Source organism: Ipomoea nil, unplaced genomic scaffold (genome assembly GCF_001879475.1).
Source record: "Ipomoea nil cultivar Tokyo-kokei standard unplaced genomic scaffold, Asagao_1.1 scaffold2704, whole genome shotgun sequence".
NCBI classification, from domain to species: Eukaryota; Viridiplantae; Streptophyta; class Magnoliopsida; order Solanales; family Convolvulaceae; genus Ipomoea; species Ipomoea nil.
Window position 1 is genome coordinate 1,366,485 of NW_017619132.1, and position 13,859 is coordinate 1,380,343.

Consider the following 13,859-nt stretch of genomic DNA (forward strand, 5'->3'; position numbering starts at 1 on the left):
GCACGCTTTCCTACCTGAGAGTTGATGTTCATCCGCACCCATGATAATCTCCCGCCGATAGAGTGGGCAAGGTTCATGAAAGTGCAATTAAGCCTTTGAACTAGAAAAAATTATAATTAGACCTCTGAACTTAGAAAAAAAAGTGCAATTACCCTTTAACATGTTATTCTAAGTAACCTCCAAGTTAAAGGTAGTTAAAATGTCACGTCAATATGTTTTGATGACTTAGATAATAATAATAATAATAATTTTTTACCCTTATTCCTTAAAATAATAATAATAATAATAATAATAATTTATAGCATGTGTGCCACCAAGAAAAGTGTAATAAGATGTTTAGAAGAATGTTGGTCTGAGTTCATCCTTGTACGAACCAAACCCCTACAAGCTACCATTAATCTCTGGCAATGGCATTTTCCAGTGGTTCCAATCATTAAAATCTTCCTGCAGAATAACCATCAAGATTCATGTTACACCAAAGAACAGAATGCAATTAAACACCGAAAACCACAAACGCAAGAATGAATGAAGAACTCGCGATACAAAATGTTCTGAAGTTGAAGCAAAATAATGTACAACCCTCTAATCTTACAACCACACATAATCCCGATATATAAAGTATCTGAAAGTTACGAGTTTGATTTCATCATCAAGGCTCACAGGCATTTCTTACCTGTCCAATCATTGATGTTGGCGGGAACATGTCGTTTACTAGAGTGTGCAAGGAAGTGTATGACTTCACATCTAAACGGTGACTAATGGCTACCTCGCCCTGCAACAATTCTTCACTTTATTAAGTAGAAAACGGAAAAAATCAAATAAAAAAACGGAGCATGATCAAGAACTCGATTAATTACCTTGGGGTTGATTATGAAGATCTTTCCCTTTGGAATTCCAATTCTTCTGTAACTGAGTTCATCAGTGTCTCTGTTGCCAAATCCCGCGTAAAATGGGTTATAATCCGGAGGGAACAGAGCCTTGATATCCTGGAAACAGTTTTATTATGCATCAGAAGAGGCCGGGAAAACTGAAGTCACGAGAATTGAAGGACTTTAAACTATCGGGGAATACCTGTAGACAGGCAATCTTAAATTCATGAGGAGCTCGTTTTATTACTGCCAAACCAATAAGAGACGTAAGGGTTCGTAGTCTAGACAGGAGAATAGCTAAATCCATTCTAATTCAGCCATGAATGGAAGGTTTACCTTCTCGGTACAGCGATGGAAATAGACCATCAGGGGAAATAACAACCGGTCCATTTGGAAGAGTTTGCCCATCCTAGAATCATACGAGTTTCTATATAGTTACAATCACAACTTTAATCATGTCCAAAACCAAGATTTCATTTTTACTACAATGTCTTTTTTGCATTTTGCGTACCTGTTTAAGATTGAATAGAAAACTTCTGGTCAAATATGCTTGAACAATTGCACGAGCACTCAGAAAAAGTAACTGGTACCCATTCTCCTGCAGTTCGCAAGGATATTCAGGCTCATTAGTGAAACGGATCGAAAATTCGTGAAAATCAATCACGTCAGATCGCCATGATAGTGAATATCAAAAGCATCGACAACTTAAAGACAATAAGCATAAGCAAAAAAAAGATGAAATTTTTTCAAGGAAAGGGTTTGTGAGATCTCGAATAAAGGAAACACACCTTAATTGCCGAGTATAGTCTTGCAATTCCAGAATGTGTCCAGTCCTTCCCAACCAAAGGCATGAACTGACCAAGAACATCAGACCTACACATGAAACATATTTGTTGGCGAGACATATCATTGCACATTATTGTCCTTTTTGACAATCGAAAAATATGTTGACTGTCCTATAAAGGCATCAATGGAGGGTGCGAGTTGGGATAAGACCCGTCATCTAATTAAGTATAACAAGAAATTGCTAGTATGCAACCTCGGAAGTTTTAAAATTATTCTAAATCGACAGAAACCATATGAAATCAAGCAAGCTTACTTGGTAATAGTACCATCAACATCAGAAATTACAATTCGTGCATTCCACTTCCATAGGTACATATGAGCTTCAACCTGTTTCAGTAAAAAAAAAAAAAAAAAGGTTCAGCAATCCAATTATGAAAGTAAAACATCCAGCCGAGTAGATATACAATATGGGAGTGTTTGGTAAATGACTATTAGTTGATTGGGTTAGTGGGTTTGGCTAGTTGATAGCATTAGTTGATTGTAGAAAAATGTTTGGTAAATTAGCTGTTAGCGGATTACATACAAAATGACTTTCTCAAAAAACTGATCAAAAAAGCTACTTTGAGCAGCTTTTTGAATTTTAGCATTTTGGAGCAATAACTTTTTATAAAAAGCTAATTAATCAAACACTCATATTGATTGTTTAACCAAGTTAAACAGCTAATAGTGGTCAAATAAGCCAAAATTGGCTGATAGGCTAACTATTTTACTAAACAGGGCTACATATCAAGACAAGACAAGAAAGATCACGTACCTTCTGCTCCCCTAGGACCCTTGTAGAGAAAATGAAAGAAACCGTGTTTTGCCCCTCCTTGAGGTTCAAAGATGCAATTTCATCAGAAGTCGGAATATTTGTCCTCACAAATTGCTTGTGCGAAGATTCTTTGCCTCCCTGTGGTGTTGCGTTTGGTTCTACTTCTACACCTTGGTTCTGTAAGGTACATTCAGAATCAACAGATGCATCCTCGGTTGTTGAATTACTGCTTCTATGCTCGAGACTCTTAACTCTTCTAAATGGATTTGGCCAGAGCCTCCATCGCCGTCCAGAAGGAGTTCCACTGAACCCAGAATCATCTTCCCTCGTTCTTGGCCCTTCATCCCGCTCAACTCGAATTACGTCAGTAGATTCAATAGGTAATTCCAAGTTATATGCAGCCATTCCAAGAACAATAGAAGCAGCCCTCTCCCACGGCAAGTACTTCCCTCGAATTCTAACAACCAAATCTTTATTCTTAATTATGGATTCTGCATCGCTTTTATATTCCTCCTCAGATATACGGTTTGCCTTAAAGACTTCTGCAGCTTCACTCGAGCCCATTCCAGGGTGAAGCAAGTTCCCACAACGAGAGATCTCCAATCCTGCATATATACATACAACAATGTGTACATTGAGTCGAGCTTGAATTGTGTGAACTCAAATAGTTAAAATGTGACTGAAAATTATACTGAAATCAGGGAACAGGCCGTACTCCTGTTATTACCACCGTGTGCATCAGCAACAGAATCTCTCGCGTGTGGTTCCAAATTTTCACTTTGAACACATTTGTCTGAACCCTCAATCTGTGGAGTATCAGAATCGGTAAGATCAATTTTTGATGTACTTTCCACGAGGTTTTCAACTTCAACCAGTACACTTGGGAGAGGATAACAGCTAGACGGATCAGATCCAGGAGGTAACATGTTATCGTGACCAAATTTGTTAGAACGATCTTCGGTTTCCTTGATTGTTAGGGGGCTCAAATGAGACATCTCTTCTGAACCTCCAAATGAGGAAAGGGTGTCTTTTTGGTTGGGCTTGTTTCCAATCTCCAAGGCCAATTCTGATAACTCCAAACAACTTTTGAAAACATCCTCGTTCTTGATGTCAGACGATGTACTCTCGAGACTGTCATTCCTATGAAACTTTGTATCCCGATTCTCAAAACCAACACTCGGTACAGATGTTTCAGTAACACCCGAGCAATCAGTGGCCCGTTTAGCTTTGCCTGTGCTAAACTTTGCATTCCCCTTGCGAAAATCAGCACTTTCACCCGGGCCAAGATGAAACCGAGGCATGCTCAGCTCTACATTTTCTGTATTATCAGATGAAGAGATCGGTGCAGTCAATATGTGGCCATCCACGCTCACCAAAACAACTTCTGGACTAGAACTTTGGGATTCTAAAATGTGTTCCACAGCATCTAAATTTTCATAGTGGCTGGAACCATATTCTGATAAGTTAATCGAATCCTCAAGAGAAGATTGAACGTCGTAAAACTCATATAACCCAGACTCTGTCCTATCTAGAAGAGCTACACCCGAACCAACACGTTCCTCTTGCCTCTCTAACTCAGAATCAATGGACTCATTAGTCTCGTGCCTATGAGACCCTTCATCAGAAACTATCAAGCCTCCGTTCGATTCACTCTCCTTATCAGCATCAACCTCCCTCACGAAATAGGCTTCACCAGAGTTGTCAAGATACATGTGAAAATCGGCTTCAACTCCATTAACCTGTATCCTAACAACCTTCTCGGACCCTTTAAGAACGCCCTGAAATTTACCGAACCGAACATACCAAGGGGTGCACCTGAAGCTCCCATCCTGCTGCTTTACAGCAATAATGTCGACAGCTCCACCAAAAGGATGAAACGGGGTGGCAACCGAGTACACACCCGCGGTTATAATGCTGCTAACTCTACCCACCACATTCATCTGCTCAATTACTAAGAAATTCACACCCCCACCCCCCACCCCCTCTCAAGAACACATAAATTGATTAAATTCAACAATTCCCACCAAAACAAACGCCCTACCCAGTCTAAATTAAGTTCAAACCACTTCAAAGAACCTAAAAGAATCCAAATTGAATCAATCCCTAAACACTAAATTCGCAACCCTCAGTTCTTAACCAGACATCATTTCAGTAAATCAGTTAAACCAGATAAGAACTAGCAGAACAAAACAAACAAAGACTTACAGATTCATAAAGAAACAGATAGAACATAGCTCCAACAGCAGCATCAGCTGAAAATAGCCACCAAAATTGAAGTCTTTCTGACTTTCTGCAACTGAAATTGTCTTCTCTTGCATTTATACCTGATGGGAATCTGGGAATATTATTGGGATCGTTCTATTGCGTAGTAGACTACGCTTCTTAATTATTAAGGAATTTTCCGGATAAAGATGCGAATAAAAAATTTAAAGTTTTGATTTTTCATTTCATTGACTTGGAGTCTTGGAAGATTGCTAGAGTTGTGCTATGAATTTATGAGATGTTTGTAGTACAAACCAACAAGAATCATAACTTCCTACTTACCAAAACTAAATTCCTGGGTGTTCTTGAAATTAAAGTAAAGATTAGTCCTGGACAATTTGGATGGATGACTGTTTCGTGTTCTAGAAATGCTCCGCTCTTGGCAAATCTTGCAAGAAACAGTTTTGGTAGTTGGCTCGCAGGAAGGGGTTGTTGGGTACAATGGGAAAAGAAAAATAGGTTTCACTGTTTCACTTCAACGTTTGAACACGCAGAGGATAGTTGAGACTTGAGCGTTCCTTCAAAAAATGAGAAAAAGTTTTGAGAGGGTGGATTAGTGGGTGGTGTATAATTCTTATACTAGAATGTTAGTAAATTGATTTTAGTGCGATTTATTATTATTTTTGTATAGTTGACTATTACATAAAGGCATAGAGCATGGTTTAGTGTATGCAAGTTTTTCATTTACATTTTTTTTGGTAATGAAGTTGCAATGAGAGTGTGTGCTAGTTAAATTTCGTCTTGTAGTCTTAGGTAACAAAGAATCACAAAGAGGTAAACTAGTTTGGTTGCTTATAGTTAATTAACGCAAATAAAGAAGGCTAAATAAGTTGTTATGGTTGCGGGTCAAACTTATAACTTCATAGTTATAAAGTCAACCGTCATAGTAACTTAGTTGGAATTACCTCTTAATTTACACTATTTTTTCCACATGACATCCAAGGCAAATTATTCTATGGACCCAGGTTCACCTTGCAAGGTGGACCCAACTCTAAAATACACAATTTACATATTGAATGTTCACAATTTTGTAAAAGGTAAATTATAAATATTTAGTATGTAAATTGTGAACATTAAATATATAAATTGTGAACAATCAATATGTAAATTATGTATCTTAAATTCGGGTCCACCTTGACATAACTATTGTATCATCTAGTATTCTTACAATTGTAAAATTAATTTGGACAATTGTATTAATAATTCACTCATCGAAATAAACTCTTTATTATGGCATATATTACTTTTACAATTTTTTTCTTTTAACCAAACAATTAAAAAAAATGGGACAAAGATATGCAAATTGGATGACGTTAAGAACTATTTAGAAAGAATGCCGTTTGGATTTATGTAAATTTTATTATTTTTTATTTCCCATAATAATTTTTTTAGAAAGAAATCTTAATTTTAAGAATGTATTTCCATTATGTTCGATTTTATATTGATTTTTATCAACTCGATTATCTATTCTAGTGGGGAATTCACAATATAGTCGGGAGACTTGAAACTGTGGATTGTTAACTTTTAAGAAATTTATAATTTCACCCACAATATTTTATTCTTTGGCTCTTTACTGACTTTTATCAGTTTATGCATGAAATAAAAATTATATTTTCACCCCCATAATATTGTTTATTTACAAGATGAGGCGTTACTCTATCAGACTTTAATGCAGTTATTTCTCCCGCCTTCATTTTCTCAGAGCGATAATTCTCCTTCTCCACTACGAATCCCACCGCCACCATTCGCCGCCCATCTCCGCCGTGGAGTGAAAATGACGAGATTGCATTTGATTATATTCCTCCTGATCTCTCTGCCGTCGCTCTCTACGGCTGAGATCAAGAAGCTGAAGATCAGTTCCGATTCTCGGCCGATGATTTTGTTCGAGCGGTTCGGTTTCACGCACATGGGACGCGCCACCATCAGCGTGTCGTCGGTGTCGGTGTCGTCCTCTGTGGCACCGCCGGAGCCGTCGCAGCTAGGTTTCTTCCTCCTTTCCGAGGAATCGCTGATCCAAGTCCTGTTGGAGCTCCAGCAGAACGGCGCGTTTTGCGTTCTGGATTCCAAGTACATAAATCTCCTCTTCACCTTCCGCGATCTCTCGCCGCCGCCGGCTTCCTCCTTCAACCGCTCCTATCCGATCACATTCCCCGACGAATACTCTCTGTTCTTCGCGAATTGCGCGCCGCAATCGAAGGTCTCCATGGACGTCCGCACCGAGCTCTACAATCTGGATCGGAAAGGCCGCAACAAGGACTACCTCTCCGCCGGCCTCACGCAACTTCCCGCGCTCTACTTCCTCTTCTCCCTCATCTATTTCGGATTCACCGCCTTCTGGACGCACATCTGCTGCGCCAATCGGCAATCGGTGCACCGGATCCATCTATTAATGGCGGTTCTCCTGATCATGAAAGCCCTAAATCTCCTCTGCGCCGCCGAGGACAAGCATTTCGTGAAGGTCACCGGAACCGCACACGGCTGGGACGTCCTGTTCTACATTTTCCAGTTCATCCGCGTGGTTTTGCTCTTCACAGTCATCATCCTGATCGGCACCGGCTGGTCCTTCCTGAAGCCGTTCTTACAGGAGAGGGAAAAGAAGGTGTTGATGATCGTCATTCCCCTCCAGGTTCTCGCCAACATAGCCTCCGTCGTGATCGGCGAAACCGGTCCCTTCATCAAAGACTGGGTAACCTGGAACCAAGTCTTCTTAATCATCGACATCGTCTGCTGCTGCGCCATCATTTTCCCCATTGTATGGTCCATCAGATCGCTGAGAGAAACATCGAAAACCGACGGGAAAGCCGCGAGGAACTTAGCGAAACTCACACTTTTCCGGCAATTTTACATCGTCGTCATCGGATACCTCTACTTCACAAGGATCGTAGTTTTCGCCCTCAGGACGATTTCTGCTTACAAGTACCAGTGGGTGGCGAATGCCGCCAAGGAGATGGCTAGTCTCGCGTTCTACATAACCATGTTCTACATGTTCAGGCCTGCAGAGAAGAACGAATACTTTGCCCTCGACGATGAAGACGAAGAGGCTGCAGAGCTTGCTCTTCGAAGTGAGGAATTTGAGCTTTGAAATTGATCTCAGACAGCCTGGCCTTACAGTTGATCCCATTTTTGCAGCCATGTTTTTAGTCATGCATGCATGTATTATGTATAGCAACCTGCAAGATTGATTTGCTTTATTTACTTTCTCTACCATTTTCTCCCTTTTTTGGAAGCCATTGTAGCTCTGAAATCTTGAGCTCAGTTTTCAGATAATGAAATTCAATTCTCATTATATGATTATATGTTAGTAAAGTGTGTAACTGTATTAAATTATGCTCTTTTCTAGTTTAATGAATCAAACTTTAGAACACAAGTAACATTGTTGTTGTCGATAAAGGTAAGAGTGAAACTCAACCTACCTAAATTACACATAGCTGATCAGCAAACCAAGAAAGTGAGGAAATCAATCTGAAAGAGGGTCGATAAACAACTCCCATAGAGAATTAAATTTGAAACCTAGGAGTTACCGAAAAAACTATCTAACTTGGCCTATTGGCAACCCTCCAACTATAAGAAAACATATTTGTCTTCCCCTATTGGTGAACTTGTTAATGTTGGCTGTTACCTCTTATTTTTCAACTTGTGGGCATGTTTTGATAGGCTTAGTAAAAGAGTTTATGAATGAAAATTTTATATTTCTGCTACTGTTGAGTATGTCTATTACAGAAAGGCCTGTCATGCACATTATTTCTAAAATAAAATGATCAAGAAAACAGATAAATACACAAAAGAAAACAAGATTTTCAATCGGAAGGCCAACATTTACATGACTGCTAGTTTAGGTGTTGCGAATCGCCACTCATTGAGACAATTCAAGCCTTCAAGCATCAGAAACACGAATGTTATATCGGGCTCCCAGACGCAGAGCAGTTTTATCAGCAACAGCATTGTCAATCAGCTCAAACTTCTTATAATTTGACTTTAAGGCCTCGGCCTGCTGATTTGCAAGCTTTTTCTCCTCTTCTGCTTCACGCTAGCATTCAAATAAATATACACGCTAGTAGTAACTATCAACGAGAGCTTTAAAAATTGAAGGATGAAGAAGATGTTGATGTTGAATGGAAATAGAAATTTACCTCGAGCAGAAAAGCGACCTCTGCAGCATGTTTCCTCGTCAAATGTACAAGCTCCTGAGCCACCTCAAAGTCAGGATCACCGGGGTCCACCCAACGACATTCTATTTTCCTTCCCGGTTTTCTTGGACGATCATCAAACATCTCCGGTTCTGCAGGGAGTGCCCTCACAGGCCTCGGCATTCCAGATACCATAAAGGGGGAATTAGTGATATCAGATATTATCCCTTTGGCCTGCTTAGGATTGTCCACCTCGATCAAAGCAGCTTGAGAGGTGATTCTTGGCTCCAAGTAATTCGGAATAAACTGAACACTAAGGACATTCCCAAACTGACCAAAAGCAGATCTAAGGATAGATTCATTAACTAGGGGCGAGAGGTTGTCAATATACACAGTCCGTTTAACTCTCTCTTCAAATGCAGAGTACTCTTCTGCCAAAGGTTCCATTACCGAAAGCCAAATAAGTATTGAACACTAATAGCACACTCCTGCAGAAAGCAGAACTAGCAGTTTCATTTTTCATAGCCAGAAAATTTCTCGGTACCAAACATAGACACAATCCAGAAAACACCTAGCATTAGATATCTAACCCCCAATCTCCAACACCCCACCACATACACTATGCAATACACAAGATGATATACTAATGAATAATGCCTATGCATCTTCATAAGAAAAATGGCAATGTCTATTTTTTTTTTTTGTTAGACCACGAGGTGTCCTGAACAGGCCCTAACTGTACCCTAACTGTAGGAGGCACCTTTAAGCCCGTGCCATAGCCAGACTAATCCCCGTTCGCACCGGGTCGGCCCAATTAAGGGGCAAAGTGCTGGCCAGGTTGGTTTTTCCATACGAGGAGGGGGGTTCAAACTCCCGACCTCTCTTAAGGAACAAGAGTGCACGGCCACCCACGCCAAACAAGATGGTTAAATGGCAATGTCTATGCATCTTCATAAAACAACTGGAAATTACCGCAATCACCATTCTCATATAATTGTGATTGAGTAGCACATGTAGTTGAATTGAATCACATATAGATGCACACAATCAGTTACTAGGAAACTCAGTTCAGGTTCAAATAGATACACTAAGCATGCCAAAGGATAACTGAGATGGGTTCAAAGCCCAAACCCTAAACCCTAAAAAATGACAAGATTGCTGAGCATTGAATCAAGACATATAACACTCAATTTCAAGCTGAAACAAGAATAAAATCTCCCATATGAAACAAGAAACAATAGATATCTTAAACATATAGCATTCCCACCAGAAAGATCACATTTTTACCGAGAAAAACTTCGAGATATAAATTCTTTTAGTTCACAAACGGCACCCTGGAATGTTTGGAAAAGGAATTGAATTTGAAACTACAAGAAACCCTAGCAATTTAGAATTCCCTACTCCTTAACCGGAAATGAAAAACAAGCAAAGGAGAGAGAGAGAGAGATAGACTGACCTTCAGAGTCGAGGGCGAAGAGACAACCTGCGTAAACCCAGATATGTATGAAATTTATCGGAGATTCTGGGTATAACACTACAACGTTAAACCCGATTCAGTTAATCCTGACCGAACCGGATCACCTCGTATTCCATGCATCCATTCACGTTGGGCCTCAAATAGTATATTCATCATCACGGTCCAAGTTGGTTTATCAAAGTGGAAAGTTTTTTTTTTTTTGGAAAAATGGTCAAATAGGCCCTCGAACTTTAGCTTAAAAGTCAACTAGGCTCTTAAATTTTTTGAAGGTGCAATTACACCCATCAACAATTCATTTAGGTGCAATGAAACCCAAAATCAGGTTAACGACCTGCTATCACAGGTCATTAGGGTTCAGGCCACCTTCTGACGAATTTTTCGGCAGAAAAAAAGTGACTGGCGACCGACCGACGAAATTTTCGGCAAGAAAAGAAGTGTCCAGCGACCGACAAACGGTCGCCGGTCACAGAGAATGTCATTTTTTTTTTGTCGAAAAATTCGTCGGAAGGTGACCTGAACCCTAATGACTTGTGATAGCAGGTCATTAACCTGATTTTGGGCTTCATTGCACCTAAATGAATTGTTGATGGGTGTAATTGCACCTTTAAAAAATTTAGGGGCCTAATTGACTTTTAAGCTAAAGTTTAAGGGTCTATTCGACCCTTTTCCTTTTTTTTTTTTTTTTTTTTTTTTTGTAATGACAGTTTTATGATCTGTAGATTTAGGGGATGTTTGGTTCATGGTTTCCTTGAAGTGAAGGAAAATGTTGTTTTCTAGTGTTTGGTTCATGGAATTTATTTTTCATTGGAAAATGAATTCCTCAAATTTGAGGAAAACAAAATCCTTGGTTGGACTAATGATTTTGTTTTCCATGGGAGATGGGAAAAAAAAGTGAATAGATTGCATATTTTACCCTTGTTTTCTTTTTTAATTATATTACTTTTATTAATTTGTAGGGACATATAGGTCTTTATACACATTATTCCTTACAATTCCAAATCTAACCAAACAATAGAATTAGTATTCCCAGTAATTCTTTTTCCACCAACCAAACAATGAAATTCATCTTCTTAGTAATTGTTTTTCCATGGAATTCCAATTCTACTTCTCTTAAAATATTTTCCGCGAACCAAACTAGCCCTTAAAGCTTATGTTTATTGATTGGGATTTTTTTTTTTTTTTTTTTTCAAATTTTCAAAGAAATGAAAATTTGATAAAAAGATAATGCAAATTGCAAGCAAAAGTGAAGAATAGCAAACTGCATCAACCCTAGTTATCTAGTTTATCACCATCGACATGCATTGACCCTAGTCGTCTAATTGATCAATCGACACCTACGATGTCAATATACATCGTTGCCCAGCTTAGCTTGTCGATATTGAGTCATCTTATCTAGCTTCCCATCCTCACTCCACTACATTGTCGATGTTGAGTCGTCTCCTTAATTTGCCTTCTCATCCTCACTCCACTACAAACAGATTGTCACTTAATCAATACCTAGAAAAAGTGTCAAATAGGCCACTGAACTTTTATACATTGTGTAATTGAACCATCAAACAAAAAAGTGTACAATTACACTATTAATAACTCAAAAATTATGCAAATAGCATTATTTACATGTTACTTCCAAGAAAAGGAAAACACCCAAAACGTACACATAAGATTAGGCTAGCATATGGATCAACCGAGATCACGTCACGCCATCTTTCTCCACCTATGAATCCATTAAAAGAAGTTGATAAAATGAAATAGATGAAGTAATCATTTTGTAGCTGTAGAGGATGAAAATTTTCCAAAAGAGCTAAACAAATTAAAATTAAACACGCGTATTATTTAGTCACATTAATATTAAATTTTAAATGACATTTAATAAATGAAATACTTTTCTTCAATCAAATATCAAATATATAGAAAAATGTCACTATCCTACAATTGACATGTTAACAACTTAAAGAAATTGACAGGTACTAACTTACTGTTGCATCCACACATAACAGCATTAATGAGTGGAGATGACAATCAACATTATATTGTATAGGTGATTACATCGTGTTATATGCAACTATATAAATCGTGACAGTAATCTAGAGTTGTGAATGAGTAATTGCACTTGAAAAGTGTAGACTGAGTAAACTATACTATTATGTAATAACTCACAAATTATAAAAGAGAGGTAAATCGTATTAAAAAAGACCATATGACGACGAATTCAACCAAAAAGATATTAATAAGAATCAAACTCATGACTTTTAAGTACAAAAATCATGTTTCACCCGCTTGATCACCCATTTCAGTACTTATATATCCACATAAATTTAAATCATTCCAACATATTTTAAGAACCAAAAATGTAATTAACCCCTAATTTAATCATTGCCTAGGTCAAAAGGAAACTATAAAAGAGAATCAAAATAATTAATTTTCTTCACATATTGCCCCACATTGTCCACTCTTTTCTCTCCATATATACACACTACATAGCTTCTCCTTCAATATAATCCACTAATATAATTATTATATTTACACCACCCAAGAACGCACTAATCATAGTTCATCAAGATGGCATCATCAGTCTGCGTACCAAACTATGATCATCAGAATGGTAGATGGCAGACGGCGGCGGCGGCGGCGGGGATGGGTGAAGTGCGCGGCGGCGGAAGGTGGCAGCCGCCTATGGTGGTGGACAGCGTGTCGTGCAGGCAGTTGTACCTTAGGAGCGCTTACACGTTCTCAAAGAAAGAAAGCGTGCCGGAGAAAACAATAAAGTGCTTCGGAATGGTCAGAAAAACGGTGGCTGCTGCAGCCGCCGGGAAAAAGAGCTCGAAATCTGCGGTGACGGGGTCTCGCCGGAAAAGGAGATTTCCGGTTGTGGTGAAGAAGTTATATGGTTGCGCTGTCTCTACACTCTTTCAGAGGGTGTTGACTTGCACCGCCGGCGTAGAGGTCGTGGATCACATGCACTAGTGAACTCTTTACTGCAGGCCTTTGCCATTTTCTTATGAATTAATATCCAATTTGGTCCCTCAATTATCAAGATTTCAACACTTTGATTATGGACTTCTAAATTTATTCAATTGAGTAAGTTTTGGAAGTCAAGGATCAAATTAAAGTGGTGAAATCTTAATAATGAGAGACTAAATAACTCTTTTTTTTTTTTTTTTAAGAAAGATATTTTTTTTATTTTAATAATAACATGCATGAATATAATGGCGCCATTGTTCTAATTTGTTGCTTATAAATATACTATTATGATTCATTTTGTAAGGTTAAATATTTTGGTATAATTATATTATGAACAATTCATTTCCCTTAAAAAAAAAAAATAACAATCCATTTAATCCTAATAATATTACACTTCATAAAAACTATATACCTCTTTTTTTTGTGACAAGAAACATTCACCATAACTATTCAAAGATATACATTCAATAAATTTCACTCTTATTCTGAAAGACAAACAATACTAAAAAAACCACTCACCTAAAGAGTAATTTTTATTTACTTTAATGTGCACTATATAAATC

The 13,859-nt window shown here is 38.3% G+C and overlaps 4 protein-coding genes across 12 annotated transcripts; 2 read left to right on the forward strand and 2 right to left on the reverse strand.

Moving 5' to 3' along the window:
* Positions 1 to 232: 232 nt before the first annotated feature.
* Positions 233 to 5,253, reverse strand: LOC109155990 (phosphatidate phosphatase PAH1-like). 8 transcript variants are annotated; one of them, XM_019303734.1, is made up of 11 exons: positions 5,014 to 5,247; positions 3,185 to 4,793; positions 2,470 to 3,074; positions 1,969 to 2,042; positions 1,658 to 1,742; positions 1,381 to 1,467; positions 1,206 to 1,278; positions 1,072 to 1,115; positions 858 to 986; positions 674 to 772; positions 233 to 444 (listed from the first exon to the last, which is right to left on the reverse strand). In XM_019303734.1, the coding sequence occupies exons 2-11, from the start codon at positions 4,407 to 4,409 to the stop codon at positions 382 to 384; spliced, it is 2,484 nt and encodes an 827-aa protein (XP_019159279.1). In that variant the 5' UTR covers positions 4,410 to 4,793; positions 5,014 to 5,247; the 3' UTR covers positions 233 to 381. The 8 variants fall into 8 exon arrangements, with proteins under 8 accessions (XP_019159279.1, XP_019159284.1, XP_019159283.1 ...); XM_019303739.1 differs by having other exon boundaries at positions 3,200 to 3,220; positions 3,287 to 5,247; XM_019303738.1 differs by having other exon boundaries at positions 3,197 to 3,220; positions 3,287 to 5,247.
* A 1,167-nt stretch (positions 5,254 to 6,420) lies between these two features.
* Positions 6,421 to 8,015, forward strand: LOC109155608 (protein GPR107-like). The gene has a single exon (XM_019303223.1). The coding sequence runs from the start codon at positions 6,506 to 6,508 to the stop codon at positions 7,811 to 7,813; it is 1,308 nt and encodes a 435-aa protein (XP_019158768.1). The 5' UTR covers positions 6,421 to 6,505; the 3' UTR covers positions 7,814 to 8,015.
* A 378-nt stretch (positions 8,016 to 8,393) lies between these two features.
* Positions 8,394 to 10,464, reverse strand: LOC109155581. 2 transcript variants are annotated; one of them, XM_019303182.1, is made up of 3 exons: positions 10,315 to 10,463; positions 8,862 to 9,346; positions 8,394 to 8,758 (listed from the first exon to the last, which is right to left on the reverse strand). In XM_019303182.1, the coding sequence occupies exons 2-3, from the start codon at positions 9,303 to 9,305 to the stop codon at positions 8,606 to 8,608; spliced, it is 597 nt and encodes a 198-aa protein (XP_019158727.1). In that variant the 5' UTR covers positions 9,306 to 9,346; positions 10,315 to 10,463; the 3' UTR covers positions 8,394 to 8,605. The 2 variants fall into 2 exon arrangements, with proteins under 2 accessions (XP_019158727.1, XP_019158728.1); XM_019303183.1 differs by having other exon boundaries at positions 8,487 to 8,758; positions 8,862 to 9,307; positions 10,315 to 10,464.
* Positions 10,465 to 12,894: 2,430 nt separating this feature from the next.
* LOC109155657 lies at positions 12,895 to 13,299 on the forward strand. The gene has a single exon (XM_019303280.1). The coding sequence runs from the start codon at positions 12,895 to 12,897 to the stop codon at positions 13,297 to 13,299; it is 405 nt and encodes a 134-aa protein (XP_019158825.1).
* Positions 13,300 to 13,859: the final 560 nt, after the last annotated feature.

Coding starts and splice junctions, on each gene's coding strand:
- LOC109155990 (XM_019303734.1), bottom strand. CDS start 4,409: ATGAATGTGGTGGGTAGAGTTAGCAGCATTATAACCGCGGGTGTGTAC. Junction 1,279..1,380: donor TTCTATTCAATCTTAAACAG/GTACGCAAAATG, acceptor GTATGATTCTAG/GATGGGCAAACTCTTCCAAA. Junction 987..1,071: donor TTAAGATTGCCTGTCTACAG/GTATTCCCCGAT, acceptor AACTGTTTCCAG/GATATCAAGGCTCTGTTCCC.
- LOC109155608 (XM_019303223.1), top strand. CDS start 6,506: ATGACGAGATTGCATTTGATTATATTCCTCCTGATCTCTCTGCCGTCG.
- LOC109155581 (XM_019303182.1), bottom strand. CDS start 9,305: ATGGAACCTTTGGCAGAAGAGTACTCTGCATTTGAAGAGAGAGTTAAA. Junction 8,759..8,861: donor AGGTCGCTTTTCTGCTCGAG/GTAAATTTCTAT, acceptor TTTGAATGCTAG/CGTGAAGCAGAAGAGGAGAA.
- LOC109155657 (XM_019303280.1), top strand. CDS start 12,895: ATGGCATCATCAGTCTGCGTACCAAACTATGATCATCAGAATGGTAGA.